The sequence below is a fragment of the Chiroxiphia lanceolata genome, chromosome 4, assembly GCF_009829145.1.
Source record: "Chiroxiphia lanceolata isolate bChiLan1 chromosome 4, bChiLan1.pri, whole genome shotgun sequence".
NCBI classification, from domain to species: domain Eukaryota; kingdom Metazoa; phylum Chordata; class Aves; order Passeriformes; family Pipridae; genus Chiroxiphia; species Chiroxiphia lanceolata.
The window spans coordinates 31,360,949-31,376,962 of NC_045640.1; the positions used below are offsets into that span (position 1 = coordinate 31,360,949).

A 16,014-nucleotide genomic window follows, 5' to 3' on the forward strand; every position below is an offset into this window, starting at 1 on the left:
ACAAAAGGAGATTGAATTGGCTCTGTCAGAATGCTGTATTTTAAAGCTTTTGCTGTTTATAGCCTTGATGGATGCCAAAAATCCTTATTTATGTTGGTGTTGATCCTTATTTTAGAAGTCCTTATGATATATGAGATAATATACTGTTTCTGTTTTAGAAATGGTTAAGAAGTGGCCATTAGCAGATAAATAGATAAAATCTCTTCCTTTTTTACAGCAGTGTAGTAAACCAAAAGATAACAAAAGATCTTTTTTTCCTGGGGACATAAGTAGTAAATATAAAATTAGGAATGTTATATCCCTAATTTCTTTTCCTGGGGAAAAAGCAAATCCTAGCTTATTTAACATCACAGAAGAGTGTAAATGTATTAGTTAGTAGATGTGATTAAAGTTCTTTATGTAAATACTTTTTTCATTGTTTTTCACCAGTGTCTGTGCTATCTGTTACATTCTGCAATGATTTCTTTTATTTCACAGCTCTACATCCACCATGTTGCCCTGTGGACCAGCTTTGTCCTTTATTAGGTGTCTGGTGCGGAAGAAGAATATCAGTGGTGAAAGCCTTGAGGACACCAAGTTGTGCCGATGCTTATCGACTGTGGACCTGATAGCCCTGGGAGTAGGAAGTACCCTTGGTGCTGGTGTTTATGTCCTTGCCGGAGAAGTAGCCAAATCTGATTCTGGACCTAGCATCGTTATTTCTTTCCTCATTGCTGCCCTTGCCTCTGTGATGGCAGGTCTCTGCTATGCTGAATTTGGTGCTCGCGTCCCCAAGACTGGTTCTGCATATTTGTATACTTATGTTACTGTTGGTGAACTGTGGGCTTTTATCACTGGCTGGAATCTCATTTTATCCTATATTATAGGTAAGCTGAGGAACAAACACGGGTCTTGGTGGTTTCTGAGACAGAAGATATATGATAAAGATTTAGGTCTGTCTTTCTTTTCTGTCTCTGTACTTAGCTGCTATTGCTTTTTGGTCCTGGTGAGATTAAATAACCAAAGTAATTTGTTTAGGTTGTTTCCTCCTGTGCATCCCTATTGCAAACAGGTTTTTTTGCAAGATATTTTTGTAAGAGTGTGTTTTGAGAAGTATGAACCACATACGTTGTATGAAAATTGGGTCAGACAATTCAGTGATGATGCACAAACGGGATTTCACTGCTCTCTTTGGTCAGCAAGAATAATTTCAATAAAATCAATAAGCATTTTTTTCAGAATATACACAGCAAGGACATTTACAGGGACCCAATCTCACTTCAAGAAAGTCGTGGTGTTTAAGTACTAATTTGCTACTATAGCATCATGCTAATTAAGCACTGTCCTATCAGGTAATCCCATGAAATACAAAGTTGACCAGATCTGAAAAAAACCAATGCTTATATGGCAGATATTCAAATAACTACCTCAGTGCTACAGCAGAGACAACATTTTTTGATACAAAAATTATTTCTTCCAAACTTCCATTATGTTATATTTTGTTTTAGCACGCCTTAGTCATACAAACTGTGTTTTGTATGAACACACCTAGCTCCTGTACCTAACTACAGGATGGTTGCCCAAATCATTAAAAAATTTATATGCCCCAGTATTGTACTAAAGTGTATTTCATGATAGGAGAGTTGTAAAAATAAGGTTGCATTTGGCCATGTGCACTCTTTACCACAGGAGAGTATTAATTTTAAATACTAACTGTAGCAACACATATCTTGCTAATGATTTTTTTTTTTTTTTGCTTTACTTCCAGGTGGGCAAACTTTCCTCCATGTTCTTTCTTAAAGTGCTTTCTTACATTACTTTATATTGTTTAAAATATGTCATATATGTACCTTTAGAAACAAGCTTCTTCCAGAATGACATCAGATATAAATTATGAAAATGAAATAATTTCTGCAATATTTTGAGAATAAGTGGCACACAAATTTTTATATTTTAGTTGTAGAATAATATGTTACCATTTAACTACATACAAAAATTCTATTAAAGTTCTTCAGCAAAACAAACTCAATTGTAGCATAAGCTCTGCTTTTTAAAATGCAAATAGCAACAGGCTTAGTTTTATTTATTCTTTGCTAGAAATAGCTATATCCTGCTGTATGTATGCAAAACCCTAAACATGCGTGTGTTTTATGAAGGTACATCAAGTGTAGCGAGAGCCTGGAGTGGCACCTTTGATGAACTTCTTGGAAAACGGATTGGTCATTTCTTCGGTACCTACTTCAAAATGAATTATTCTGGGCTAGCAGAGTATCCTGACTTCTTTGCTGTATTCCTTATATTACTTTTAGCAGGTAAGACAATATATCGCTTCATTTATGATGGTTGTGATGTTTTACAGACAAAAATGCCAAACTGTAGTTTGTATTTTACTAGAAATGCCTTAATAATGTTTAAGGAAGTTCGGATGCACATTTTGTACTGGCAGAAAGGCTCTGTGAATTAAATGTATATAATCAAATTTTCATGTGTACCCTCTTCTGTTGAAGCTGAGATGTGATATAATTACTTGCCAGTACTTCTTTTATAAAACCCATGATACAGATTGATGGTAACAGGAAAATTATACAGTTCTGTGTGTTTTCATGGCTTTATCACTGATAAATGCTTTCAGAGGGACCTTAAGGTTAAGCTCTGCAGTTCGGTGATGTGATGTGGTCTCCTTAAAGAAATGTGGGCATTTGTAAGGGGTTTTTGCTCTCTAAATTGTTCGTGGTTTTTTGTGTAAAATAATGTTCTTCTCTTTAAGTCTTCAGAAGAGTTGTCTATCCTAGAATTTATTTGAGCTAAAGGGCACTCTAGGGTACTGGCATGAAGCAAAAGACCAGTTTGAAACCTGAGTAAAGCTTTCATGTCTACTCTTCTCAGTCTTGTTTCTTTTTCATCTTTACTCATGTATCATTTTTTTACATCACAAAAATTGACACCAACTACATGCTATTTGAGGGATCAGAAAAACTAAAAAATACTGCAACTTATTTCCTGTTTGCATTAAAAATTCCTTTCCACAAGGAAACATTCTTACTGCCACTGGGAGTGAAGGAAGCAGGAAGAGTATTCTAAAGTGTATAGTTTGTTTTCAGGCAATACTAGAAGCATTTAATTATTCAGCAGAAGTCTTGTCATGTTCAGTCTCTCTATTGATCAAACCAAAGCAGGAACTTTTCTTCTCTGGAAAGTGAAACTTTTTATATGTATGTAACCTCCTGTTCTCTTGTTCTATTACGAGTGGCTTTTTTTTGGACCCAGGAAAACATTTCTGTTTGACTCCTAATGCTAGAATGACTGACCAGTGCATCTGAAGCTCTTATTAGGTCTCTGTACACAAAAGGATGAGTTCCTACACTTAGGAAGATCCGGGAGTTTACTTGACAAGGTTTAGTCCAGCATCCTGCCATGTTTGTGGCTCAGAATTGCCTATAGGACCAGTTTAGATCCTTATGTCCTCAGGTGGGATGGACATTTCAGTTTCACCTCTTCCAAATAAAGGAGGAAAAAGTAACACTTTGAATAGCAGAGCACTGAAACTCCACAAACCGAACTATACAGTGCTAGTACAGATGCTGCCACTTTCTGTGTTTTCTCCATTACCATTGCTGCTTCAGAACATAAGAATTAGAGGTTCCTGATAGAAGGCAAAGTGTTTGTCCTGTGCTTCGTCACTGCCCCTGAGTTTTCATTTGTGTCCTGTCTTTTCATCCTCAGTTGCCTCTCCTGGTGTCTGTCGTAAGGAGCCAAACCCCCAGTGAGTGAACTGGGTGGAATTCACTGCTGAGAGGAGAGGCAGTGGGGATGGATCAGGGCTGTGTAGGCTGAGCATGACACAGTAATTGGATTTTGAGCTGTGCAAAGCTGAATCATAGGAATAGCAGGTGATGTTTTACAGAAAATATTACGTGCTAAGCACAAGGAAAAGTACACAAAAATCTGGTTTGGGATTTTTTTTCTACAGAAAGGACTTAAAAAATGCACAAATTATGAATCATACTGTATTAGGCTGACTAAGACACTAACTTTTTGGAAAAAACTGAGCTGAAGAAACCATACACTTATTTCCAGTAACAATGCTGTTGGTGAAGAAAAATATATCTCATAAGATAACTTCTGTGTTCTGATAAGATAGCAAATGTCTCATTAGTGGAGTCAGAAACTTTTCAGACATGATTTTGAGAGGCTTAAAATTTTCAGACTTAATCTCTAAATAATGAGGTAAAGTATGTATGTGATAATAGTGGAAATGCTTAGAGCGTAAAGGACCTCTGAAAGCTTTCCAATTGTATTTAATTTTTCCTGATCTGTTCACTGCCTGCTCTTCCATTAAACTGTTAGTACACTTAAAATTGTTATAAATCTAATGACACAGTATAATCCTGATAGAATAACTTTCAGATTGTTTAAGTGCACTACTCTGTAAGCTAAAGGATGTGTATTTCATATCATACTTTTTTCTAGGATCTCTATGCATCAGTGTTATGAACAGGAGGCATGGATTTCTTTTAAAGGTTTCATTATTGAACTAGGAAATGGGACTTACTCTGTGATGAATGTATTCTAGAAAACGTGGAGTGAATAGGTTACATTATTAACCTAATAATTTTACTTCTATTCTTAATCTAAAGAATAATTGTTCTGTAAGGACAATAGATTCCACCAACCTGTTTTTACAAAGCATAGAATTCTTGTAGCTATTTTTGCTCCATGGATTAAAATAGAGATACGGATTTGCATCTCAGAGAAGCAGTAAGTAGCCATTGATCAAAATATTTTTAAATACTTAAAGAATACCATTAAAGAAGCTTTTTCTTTTGTGGTTTCCAATACATTTGCCTATTGTCATGCTGTTAAAGAGTCTAGTAAATTTGTGCTGCTGCTTTTTAAAAGTATAAAATCTGGTGTTGTTTTTTAGTATTATTAACACTACTTGCCTATATACCTTCTTTAAAATGCTATTTTATCAGTTTAATGGACCATTCACATCTATAAAATATTTTTATTTTACAGGTCTCTTATCTTTTGGAGTAAAGGAATCTGCATGGGTGAATAAAATTTTCACTGCTATTAACATCTTGGTCCTACTCTTCGTTATGATTTCTGGGTTTGTGAAAGGAGATGCTGACAACTGGAAAATAAGTGAAGAATATCTCAGAAACCTTACTGCAGTAACAGAGTAATTTTTAAAAATCTATTTACTTGCTCATGTTCCAAGCAGTTTTCTGTTACACATGTTTTATTGGTATATATGCTATTAGTGTTTTAATATGTTTTGTCACAAACTTCAAAGTGAGTGAGATGATGGTTACTTGATTCGTATATTCTTCCTTTTGCTGTTATTTTTGTCTTTCTTACAAGCTTGGACATAAAAATGTCATCTCGTGCAGTTTTGTAAAGCAGAACTCTGTCTTGATGAGAGCATTTTAACATGTTTCTCTGGAGTGACAGGATAGGAGAGTGCATGTGTTTGTCCTACCAGTAATGAAAAAATAAGTTCTCCTTCTGCTGTATTTTTCTTGTTTATAGGAACATCTCATCCTATGAAAATGTGACAAGTATATATGGGAGTGGTGGCTTTATGCCATATGGTTTCACAGGAACATTGGCTGGTGCTGCAACATGTTTTTATGCTTTTGTAGGATTTGACTGCATTGCAACAACTGGTATAGTATTTATATGTCTGTGTATATATGTTTAACATGAGTTTTTTGTAAAAAAAACCCATAAACCCCACAAACAACATAACAATCTGTCTACTCTTCTTACTTTGCTTTCTCCCAAACCTTCTTCAGTCCATGTAGAGTGAACCTAAGTTCACTCCTGAATGTGGCTATAGTTATGGGATGAAGTAGGAGATTTTGCTTATTTTCTTCCTGTTCTAAAGAAATTAATTGTTGCTTTCTAAGTCTGGGAAGTGTTTAGCATACAATTTTTCTGCTCAAATAATGTTAATCACTTGCTCACTTTTACAATTTTCTGACATGAGGTGTCTCTTCTAAAGGCTGGCTTGCATGTGACTGATAGGGAATGAGTACATTGAACTATAAATTGTAGGTAAATAACTAAAAATACTGGGCTCTGAGTAGTCTAGAAATATAATGTATTTTATGTTCTTTAATTTACCTCTATTTTAATGCTATTTCTGACAACAAAATAGTGAGTTTTGTTCTGTGTCTCTCAGCTTATTTAACTCAGATTTTTAAAACTTCTATTACAGATATGACTTAAATTAACAAACAATTTGTCTTTGATGTTATCTTTTAAAGCTTAAGGCGCAAATTCATAAGAATTTTTGATGGGGTTTTTTCTCCCCTTTTTTCAGGAGAAGAGGTCAAGAATCCTCAGAAAGCCATACCCATAGGAATTGTGGTGTCCCTGCTTGTCTGCTTCATGGCCTATTTTGGGGTTTCAGCTGCACTGACACTTATGATGCCATACTATCTGCTGGATGAGAAAAGTCCTCTGCCAGTAGCATTTGAATATGTTGCATGGGGTCCTGCTAAATATGTTGTAGCAGTGGGATCCCTCTGTGCTTTGTCTACAAGGTAAAGACATTGAAATACTGATTTTGCTGGGAAAAGCTGATGAATAATATATTACATTTATATGTATGTTCACATGTTCATTTTGAAGGCTCAGTCCATGCAAAGAATTAGCAGTAAGTATTATAAACAAGTTTTATACTTAAGCAGGTCTACATCACAGTAGCTGCATTAATTTAGGTTTCTTTTTTTTTAACTGTACTGTTATTGAACAGTATTCTCTTTGGTAGAAACTTACTATTAAAGTATGTATTTTCAAACATATGACCTGCAAGTTATCTTTATTAACTGGTAAAATCAACCTCACCCATTTTCTTTTCTTGCTGTCCATTCCTGATGACTCAGCAGCTCTATGGGCTCTGTGCATTTGCAGGCAAAATTGAAGAGAGGATTAACTAAACTCCACTCCTCATCTTTGTTGCCTGTCTCTGTTTTCCTCCAGTAGCCAGTCTGTCTTCTGACATCATCCTTTCCTGTGGTTTCTGTGTGGGTATTTGTGATATAGATTATGACTGTCAAAATATTATAATTTATTCCCCTTTGTGAAACTGTGGATGTAATCTTAACATGTTACTTTGATTTAAGAGGTCAGGGAGGGCATGAGATCTATTAGTATGTATTCACATATATTACAGCCCAATTTTGATGTGGTATGAACACTTTCATAGAATAGAGAATTGCTCAATACTTAAATTCAGGGCCTGAAAAATGCTGATGCCAATCTTTTACCTGAGCTTATGTAAGTAAGAAGTCATTTGTGTGAGCTTGGTGGTAAGAATACTGGCTGCCTTTCCACAAAGGCAAACAAGATGCCTGTGGAAGCACTAATGCTAACAGCACTCCAAGATAACCTTGTAAGCAGCCTGATGATGAGCATGCTGACTGTGGACAGTGGTTTAAAGAAAAGGAATATTTAGATGTAGGAGGGGATAGAAAAAGGAAATAGTTCCAGAATGATGTTAAAAGAATTGTAGAGCTAACTGAAGAATGTCACAGTTAGACATTTCATCCTGGGATTATAGTTATTTTCTATCTAGTTGTCATGGTCCCCTCAGTTTGGAGGGTTTTACTGAATTTTTCCTTTACATTGATAAATAATGAAAGTTGCACAGAAGCAGAAACTAAGTTAAAGAAATTAATATTGGAAAGCAAAATGAACTGAGATGGTAAAATGCTTTTTTAGAAATTTGGACTATTAGTCTATTTTTCAGTGTATTCCAGTGAAGAATTATATTTTCTTCTGTGGAGAGATTAATCTTTCAGTCTGTTGACTGATGTCAGTTTAGAACAAAACAAAGGAAACTGTATTTCATATTCCTCAGTGTAGAGGTATAATTAAGAAAAAATGCTGGGATGATTGTTTTTGGTTCATACAGTTACTTCATACTATGTTATTTCATGAACTTGTTTCCTCAGGGTAAAAAGATGTTAATATTTACATTATATATATGAATGTACTAGAAGAAGGGTAGTTTAAATGAATTTTACAAAGCTACAGCTGCAAAGAAACATTCTTTTTGGAAGGTACATTCATACATCAAAATCAGTTCATTTGCAATAAAACTTCTCTCATGTCTAACCTTAACAATTGTGTCTCACAAGTATTACTGGATGTATTTAACATCTGCCGTATGTAAAAGCTGTGCCTTCTTTAAGTGATACAGTCAATTCTAAAAACTAAGAAAAGAAACCATTCACCTGGTTAAAAACTACTGTGCTTGCTGCAGAGGTTATACTGGCTATGATTTTGTGTTTTGTTTTCTTAATTAAAATTATTTCTCTTTGAGGGAAAGAAATCACCTAATTCAAGAAGGATGTTTAAGAGCTTCAAGTTATCAATAGTTTAAAAGCTTTCTGTGTTTTGCTAATAACAAATCTAAATTAATTAGCTTTACTTCTTCCAAAAAAGGAACAATCTTAATGAAGTTTGCTTAGAGGTGCTTTTAATCCAAAGAAAAAATCTGCCCAATATACTTGTATGGTGCTTACTTTGAATTACTGTTAATCAGCAGCCTCACATGAAAATGTAGCGTGAAAGAGATGATACTAATGCTTATTTATTTGCTGCTGCTTCTGACTGACAGACTTTCTCCAGGAATACTAAAGCTTAATTTCATAGTTAGTGTAATCTGGAACATGTTTCTGGTCCACTAACACCCAAGAACTATGGTGATGGCAAGAGTTATCTTGCTAATCTGAATTCTGCCTGATGACACAATTTCATTACCTAAATTAAATAAAAAAACCCAATAATTAAAAAAAAGCAATCAACTTTGCAGTTAAAAAAAAAAAAATTCTATTTGTGTCTGACCTGTAGTACCTTGGGCTATGGGGCTTTCTGGTTTTGTCTTACAGCCATACATTTTGTTTCTATAGATGCCATTAATTAACATTGTTTACCTTTTCCATGATACAACTCTGCATGAACTGTGTTTGCCATGTTGCATGTGTTTGCTTTTTACTCAGTCTTCTTGGATCCATTTTCCCAATACCACGTGTAATCTATGCTATGGCGAAGGATGGGTTGCTTTTCAAATGTCTAGCTCAAATCAATTCCAAAACGAAGACCCCACTAGTTGCTACTCTATCGTCTGGTGCAGTAGCAGGTGAGACTAAGAGTTGATCATTGTAAAGAAAGGTGCACTGCTAAACATGTTGCATATATGAAAATAAACCACTGTTGTGCAGCTTTGACGTGCTTCAGACTGAAATGATCAAATCTACTCGTTGCTAGGTAAAGTAGGCTACCAGTAAAACTTTTCTCTACCGCAGATTTTGTATCTGCTGGTTCAAAAGCCTAGGTTCAAAATAAACAACAACCAAAACCAAGAACATCAGTCAACCAAACAAAAAACCAAGAGCAGCGACACAGAGCCTAAGGAAAACTATGCCTGAGCCCATTAACACTTCCAAGCTTTCTTTTGTGTAGTTGGGTTTACCAATAAAGCATTGTGCTTTTAATAACCTGTATTTGAACTATACATTTTTCTGTTCTAGTCTTCTCGGCTCTATGTTCCCTTTGCCCCGAATTCTGTTTGCCATGGCACGCGATGGTTTACTCTTTAGTTTTCTTGCCAAAGTGAGTAAGAGGCAGGCACCAGTTTCTGCCACCTTGACAGCAGGGGTCATCTCTGGTAAGCTCTCAAAGCCCGTGTTACTTAAAACTGAGATTTAAACACTCTATGCACGTGCATGGTACTTTATATTTTTGAAAAGGGCTGCTTGTTAATTACCCTTGCATGTACAATGGGAATAAAATTACTGAGTAATCAAAGGGTGTAAGAACTCCCGATCGTGCAAATCATGGTGGTGGTGATGATGGCCTTAATGTCAAAGAATTCAATTTTTTTTTTAAATATTAACCCATTGTAGGTGAATAAGCTTATTACTTAATCTGCGTCCCTTACTTAGGCTGATGCTCCACTGACAGGGTTTCCTTGTCTGATGTACTCATAATATACTTATCACATCTATAAGGGAGGGGGAAAATAACTGACACATTTTTATTATGAGATATAAGAAAAAAATTATATTTTCAGCAGGGTCTATTTTCATGTAAAATACAAAGATTTTTTAATTGTCTTTCAGAGAAAATGATTCTGGTTTTGTATAGGCTTACCAAATTGTGGTTGAGGGATATGTGTGTATGTTGGGGGGTTATGTGTGGCTGCACATATATGTATACGCATACATGCCTACATATATTTTAGCAAAACAGTATTTTGGGAGCTGTTGCCAACTCTTAATGTTAATTCTTGACATACAACTGTTTCAATTCTGTCCATACTTCTTGCAGAGGTACATGTAGCTGTGCCCAAATTCCATCATTTGAGTGGAATGTCACAGAATCACAGACGATTCTGAGTTGGAAGGGACTCGCAAGGATCATCGAGCCCAGCTCTTAAATGAATGGCCTATATGGGTTTCAAACGCACAACCTTGGTGTTAGTGCCATGCTCTAACCAACTGAGCTATCTCAGAAATGAGACCACAATATTTTCATTTATAGGCAGGGTATTTTCAGATGCCACAAGACTGGAACTGCTCACACCACGTACTTGACAATTATGTGGAAAGGCACAGTCACTGCCTGGAGACTTCCCACATGAAGCATTATTATCAGTTCCCTTTTCTTTGGTCAGAGTACAAATAAATTGCTTAGGGTTACTTTTATTGTTTCAACTTTATATTATTTTAATTTATCTTATCGACATATTCTCCTACAATAATTTGGAAGTGTGGTTTTGTGGGATAAAATCAAGATCTTTATCAGAAATCACAGTAATGATGAGAAGAAAGAAAACCGTATTACCCAGCTGGTAAAGTGGTTGATGCAGTTACACAGCCCTCACTGTAGCTATGCTGCAACCCTCATTGGACTGCTTTTGGAGAGTTTGGGGCATTTGGTGTGTCAACAACTGATCTGAAAACAGCTTTATCTACTGCAGGAGAAAGAGTAATTTCTTCTTCTATTAAAAAACAAAAAAGCATATTTGGTAACTTGTGGCCAAAAATAGTTCTGCCAGAATAGTTATGGATGTATGCAACAGCTTATATGATCTGATTTTTCTATGCATTTGTAGCATGAAAGTCTTATAGCTTTAAGAAATGTTAAGGAAATTAGATGTTTGGCCATTTAATCAAAGTTACCAGGTCAAGACTACAGGCTGAGGCAACTGTCTCATGGTATTATGCGACTTACCTTTTCACAGGTGATAACTGCAATGGTGAAAGTCTAGCAAAAAGTTTTGGTGTCAGTCCAGTTTCATCATAAATGGATCTACCATTGTCTCTTGGAGTAGAATTAAGAGAAGTGGAAAAGCGATACTGTGCCTTTTTTTTCTCTTAGTAAGAAATAGAGGCATTTTTCACTTTATTTCTAATGTTAAAGTACATTCTGGACTATAGAGTAGCCTTTTGAAGCTAGGATTAAAAATTAAATATAGCTACTGTACATGAGGTTATAGTAGGTTCTGTTCTTCCTGAGCTTTGCTTACCTATGCTCTTTTGAGCATGAAAAGCAGTGAGGTATTCAGAAATCTACTCCGCAGATTAATTTTTGGATTCAGGAACATCCACAGTCATTAAACAAAACAGGATGACCTTCCTTAATTGGAAAAGGAGACTCTCAAATGATATAAAAATTCTGTAATCCAGCAGTCTTGTTTTCAGAATATCACATTTTGCTTCCTCCTTCAGGATCAAATACCAGGCAAAAATGTGTCTGTGTGTTTGTGCACTTATGCACCTGTTTACAAATACATTAACAAATATTAACAAAAAAAAATAACAAAAGTAACAAATATTAAATATAAATATTTCTGAATATAGAAAAATTGGGTGTGCATATATACACAGTGTATAAAGGCTACCTTTAAGTTTCTTTTGATGTTGAGATTCGATGTTTGAGATGCTTCAAAAAGTCTGCATCTCAAAAATATTAATAAAATACAAATATTTTAAGAGGCTCTTTTCAAATCAATTGGAATTAGCCTTTCATTTAGTGAGGGTTTCTGCTAATTTCTTGATGAACTCTGTGCATCTGTGTGCAGACAGCATAGACAAAAAAAGACATTCCAGAATCTCCAAAGGAATGTGACGTTAGCTTTTATAGACACAAGATTTCTATAATCACTCCCAGGATGATGAAAATTTCTGCCTCTGAGTTGAATGATCTTAAAAAAATTAATTCTTGTGAGACTTTGCTGGCCTTTCCTGAAGGCCACTTGAAAACTGTTTTTAGTAGGATAACCACTAAACCCCAAAACTACTTTATTTGAGACAACTTCTGAAAGTCCTCTCTACATAGAGCTTTTTCCCAGCTCAGCAGAAATTTTACACCCCAGTGACTAACTGGATTGGATTACTTTTCCTGGTTTGGCAGTGGGATCCATCCTTTCAGCTTTGGTGAGATTCTGCTGCAGGATCTGAACCTTATCCTATAAAAATGTGTTTTAAATATGGCCCCATTGTGTGCAAATACTTATGTCCAAATAAATCCAGTATGAAGCGTTTGATTATGCAGCATGACTGTATGACTCATCAGTGCCTATCTATATGGATTAGATTCCCAACTGTAGGCAATTAGGTTTGGGAACTGTATCAATGGCTTCAAAAATGTGGTTTTAAGGATTACCATGATTTCACTCATACTGCTGTCTGTAAAACAATGTAAAGTTAGACTCTGGACAGATTCGAAAATCTTAGCTTAAAATGTCTTAATATTAATCTTGGCACTTATGGTTTGACTTGATGGTCTTAAACATCTTTTCCAATCTGAATGATTCTATGTCAATCTCATGGAAATTTTGCATTATTTTTTTCTGTTTTAGCTATAATGGCATTTCTGTTTGACCTAAAGGCTTTAGTGGACATGATGTCTATTGGTACACTTCTTGCTTATTCACTTGTGGCAACCTGTGTCCTCATCCTTAGGTAAGTCAAAAACAGCCTTCATATTCTACTGTGATTTATTTTGTATTGGTCAGTAAATAAAGAGAAGTCACATTTACAGGACATGTTTTTTGCTAGATGGCCAATAGCTGTAAGTGTATAAATTATTTCTAAGAAGCAGTGACCCATCAAAGAAAGCAATGGTATATTCTCATGAAAGTATAGCAGTTAGTCAAGTCAAAGCTTCATGTGAAATCTAGACACTTTTTATTTTCCAGAAGTAGTATTGGTCCAAGCATTAGTCCCAAAGGTACTAAATATAAGCTTGTGTGCAGAATTCAACAAATGATATTTTGATATGAATAAAATCTATGCTCTACATCACGCCTGTTACATTTTGAGGACTATATATGAAAGGTGTAGATGTTCTAGGTCCTTCACAGGATGAACAAGTTCAAATAATTGCTTTGTTTTACACTAGCCAGAAATGTAAGATCAGAGAAGTGCTTCAAGATATGGTAGCCTTCGAAGAGAGAGCAAATATTATCTCTCAAAGCAAGAGATTATAAATACTTCTCAGTAAAACTCTGGTATCTATCATGTTTGTAAACTGTGGAATGAAATTTATATATTGGTAGCTATAGCTCACTTTATTATGTATTGTTCTTTTTAAAGAAAATTGTCCTTGAAAAATCAGTCTTTATTACTTAAGGGTAAGTGATTAACTTAGAAAAGTGTAACAGCTTAAATTCAGTTAAAATTCATTGTCGCAATAATCTACACTTTAAAGGAGAAGACCCTTTTATTCTATAGTGACTTATTTACCATATGTATTTTTAAAAATACACTTAAATGCTAACAAAGCAGATGTAAAATTTCAGTTTATGCAGGTTAGTAGGCCTCTTACAGAATGGGAAACCAGTCAGGAACTTTCTCTGCTGTTGACCAACAGAGCCTGTCCCCTCTTTCTCTACAGGACTGGTCATTTATCTGACCCATTTGTGCATTCATGTAGCTTTAAAAACTGTTCAAAAAGTCCCCAAAAAACCCATCCAAAAGTGAGTTGCTGTAGTTTTTTTATATATGATACTGACTACTGATGCTATTGTGTAGGAGTCGGGTTACAGGAAGGATGCTGGATGACACCTTTTATATGCACCTCAAAGTAACATGTGACTCCCTTGACCAATTACCAAGGGCATATCACTGCCCATGTGTGGGAGCACTTCGGGACTTCATTTCCCAGGATGCCTCATCCAGCATCCTTCCTGTAATCCGACTCCTACACTATTGCAGCACAGTTACAAATTGTGAAATTCTTATGCACTACTGCAAAGAATTTAGTATTTAAATACATTCCTAGATTCATATTGCTTCAAAACCCAAAGTAAGCTTAATGGTTTTTTATTATCCTGCTTGTTTTATGCACAGATACCAACCCACTGTAACCTATGAGGAACCAAAATATTCTCCAGAAAAAGCAGCTTTGGCTGCAGCTGAAAGGGAATCTGCAGTAAGTGAATCACAGATAAATATGATAGAAGAGAATCGCTTCAGTCTTCAGGCCCTGATTAATCCGTCCAGTTTACCAACTGAGCAGACAGCAACTACTGTTAACTTTTTAGTGAGCCTCTTAGGTAAGTATTCAGCTGCCCAAACTCATATATGCATTAACATAAATAATGGAATTTTATTAAAGACAGAATTAAAAATTCACTGATAACATGCCTTCTTTCTGTCCTAATTAATTTGCTTTTATATAATGATTCTATGCCTTTATACTTCTTGATGGATCCATCTAATCTGCAGTCTAGTATATTTTCTTTTAATTAAACATATTCATGATAATACTACATATTGAAGACTTGCTATCAACTCTTCTTAAAAGTCATTTCCTCTTCAATGCAGAAATTTACTTCTTCTATAATTTTGTTTTTCATACAGCTTGCTTGGTTTGTGGCTTGAGTGTCCTCACTACATATGGGATTCATTTCATTGCTAACTTGGAGCCCTGGAGTATTGGCCTTCTTGCTGTGTTAGCGGTGTCCTTCATAGTTACCATTCTCCTCATCCAAAGACAGCCTCAAAACCAGCAGAAAATGGCCTTTATGGTGAATAACATATTTACTCTGTTATTCTCTAATAACAGAGTATATTTTTTGATGGATTCTAACAAGTGGGACAGAGAACTCAGAAACTGGAAAACAGTTCAGAAACTGATGAGAGTCCAATCACTGCTGTGTTGTCAGCAGTCCTTTGGGCCACAATATAGTTCATACCTCCCAGAGTATAAGTCCTTTCATTTTGTGCTTTCACTTATGTTCTAAGATAATTATTTAATGGAAATAATGAAGTATAGTGATGAAAGTCAAGGAATCTGGTGGAGCTGGAGATGCATTTCAAAAAGAAGTGATATGTATATAAATATATTTTTCAGCTGTAAATACAAGAATTCATTAGTATATGTTCAGCACAAACTGGAAAGTTTTTCTACAGCCTTAGAGAATATGTATTAAACACAATGTATTTTAAAAGCTTTTAAGATATGTAGAAACTGGTGGTTAAACCCACTGAAAAAGACAATTTCACTATATAACAACAGCAAATAAAAATTCAATTCTTTATTAGTGTTTATATGTGTTACCTCTAGTTTTTGTCATATAACAGAAGTGTGATATGCAAAAAAAATATATTTAATATAAACATATTAAATATTTCCTTTCAGGTTCCACTATTGCCATTTTTGCCATCATTCAGTATACTGGTAAATATTTACTTGATGGTGCAGTTAAGTGGAGAAACTTGGATTAGATTTAGCTTCTGGATGGCACTCGGTAAGTAATTCTGTTCATTTCAGTCACTTCATAAACTAGAAATCATGAATCTCATCTTAGAACATTCTTTTCCTTTAAATATTTGAAAAAAACCCTCTGTGATGTATTAAAAATCAGCTTATATTTCTGATCAGAAAAGAGCATGCTTCAGAAGAAGTATTTATATGCAGTCAAAATCATAGATACAGTTTTGAGGTAAAAAGAAGAATTCCAATAAGCCACAAATTTTTTTCCTAATAAGTATAGCCAAAATTATG

At 35.1% G+C, this 16,014-nt stretch overlaps 1 protein-coding gene across 5 annotated transcripts in view; it reads left to right on the forward strand.

Moving 5' to 3' along the window:
* SLC7A2 (solute carrier family 7 member 2) overlaps positions 1-16,014 on the forward strand; it is a 54,169-nt gene that overhangs the window by 33,007 nt on the left and 5,148 nt on the right. For 4 of the 5 annotated variants that reach the window (XM_032685482.1, XM_032685485.1, XM_032685483.1 and 1 more), the window contains exons 2-11: positions 478-866; positions 2,136-2,291; positions 4,999-5,164; positions 5,515-5,651; positions 6,311-6,533; positions 8,997-9,136; positions 12,863-12,965; positions 14,355-14,560; positions 14,868-15,034; positions 15,649-15,757. In XM_032685482.1, coding sequence (XP_032541373.1) covers positions 491-866; positions 2,136-2,291; positions 4,999-5,164; positions 5,515-5,651; positions 6,311-6,533; positions 8,997-9,136; positions 12,863-12,965; positions 14,355-14,560; positions 14,868-15,034; positions 15,649-15,757 — 1,783 coding nt within the window. In that variant the 5' untranslated portion in view covers positions 478-490. Of the gene's footprint in view, positions 1-477; positions 867-2,135; positions 2,292-4,998; positions 5,165-5,514; positions 5,652-6,310; positions 6,534-8,996; positions 9,137-9,527; positions 9,665-12,862; positions 12,966-14,354; positions 14,561-14,867; positions 15,035-15,648; positions 15,758-16,014 lie in introns of all 5 variants that reach the window. The other variant, XM_032685484.1, reaches the window with a different exon arrangement.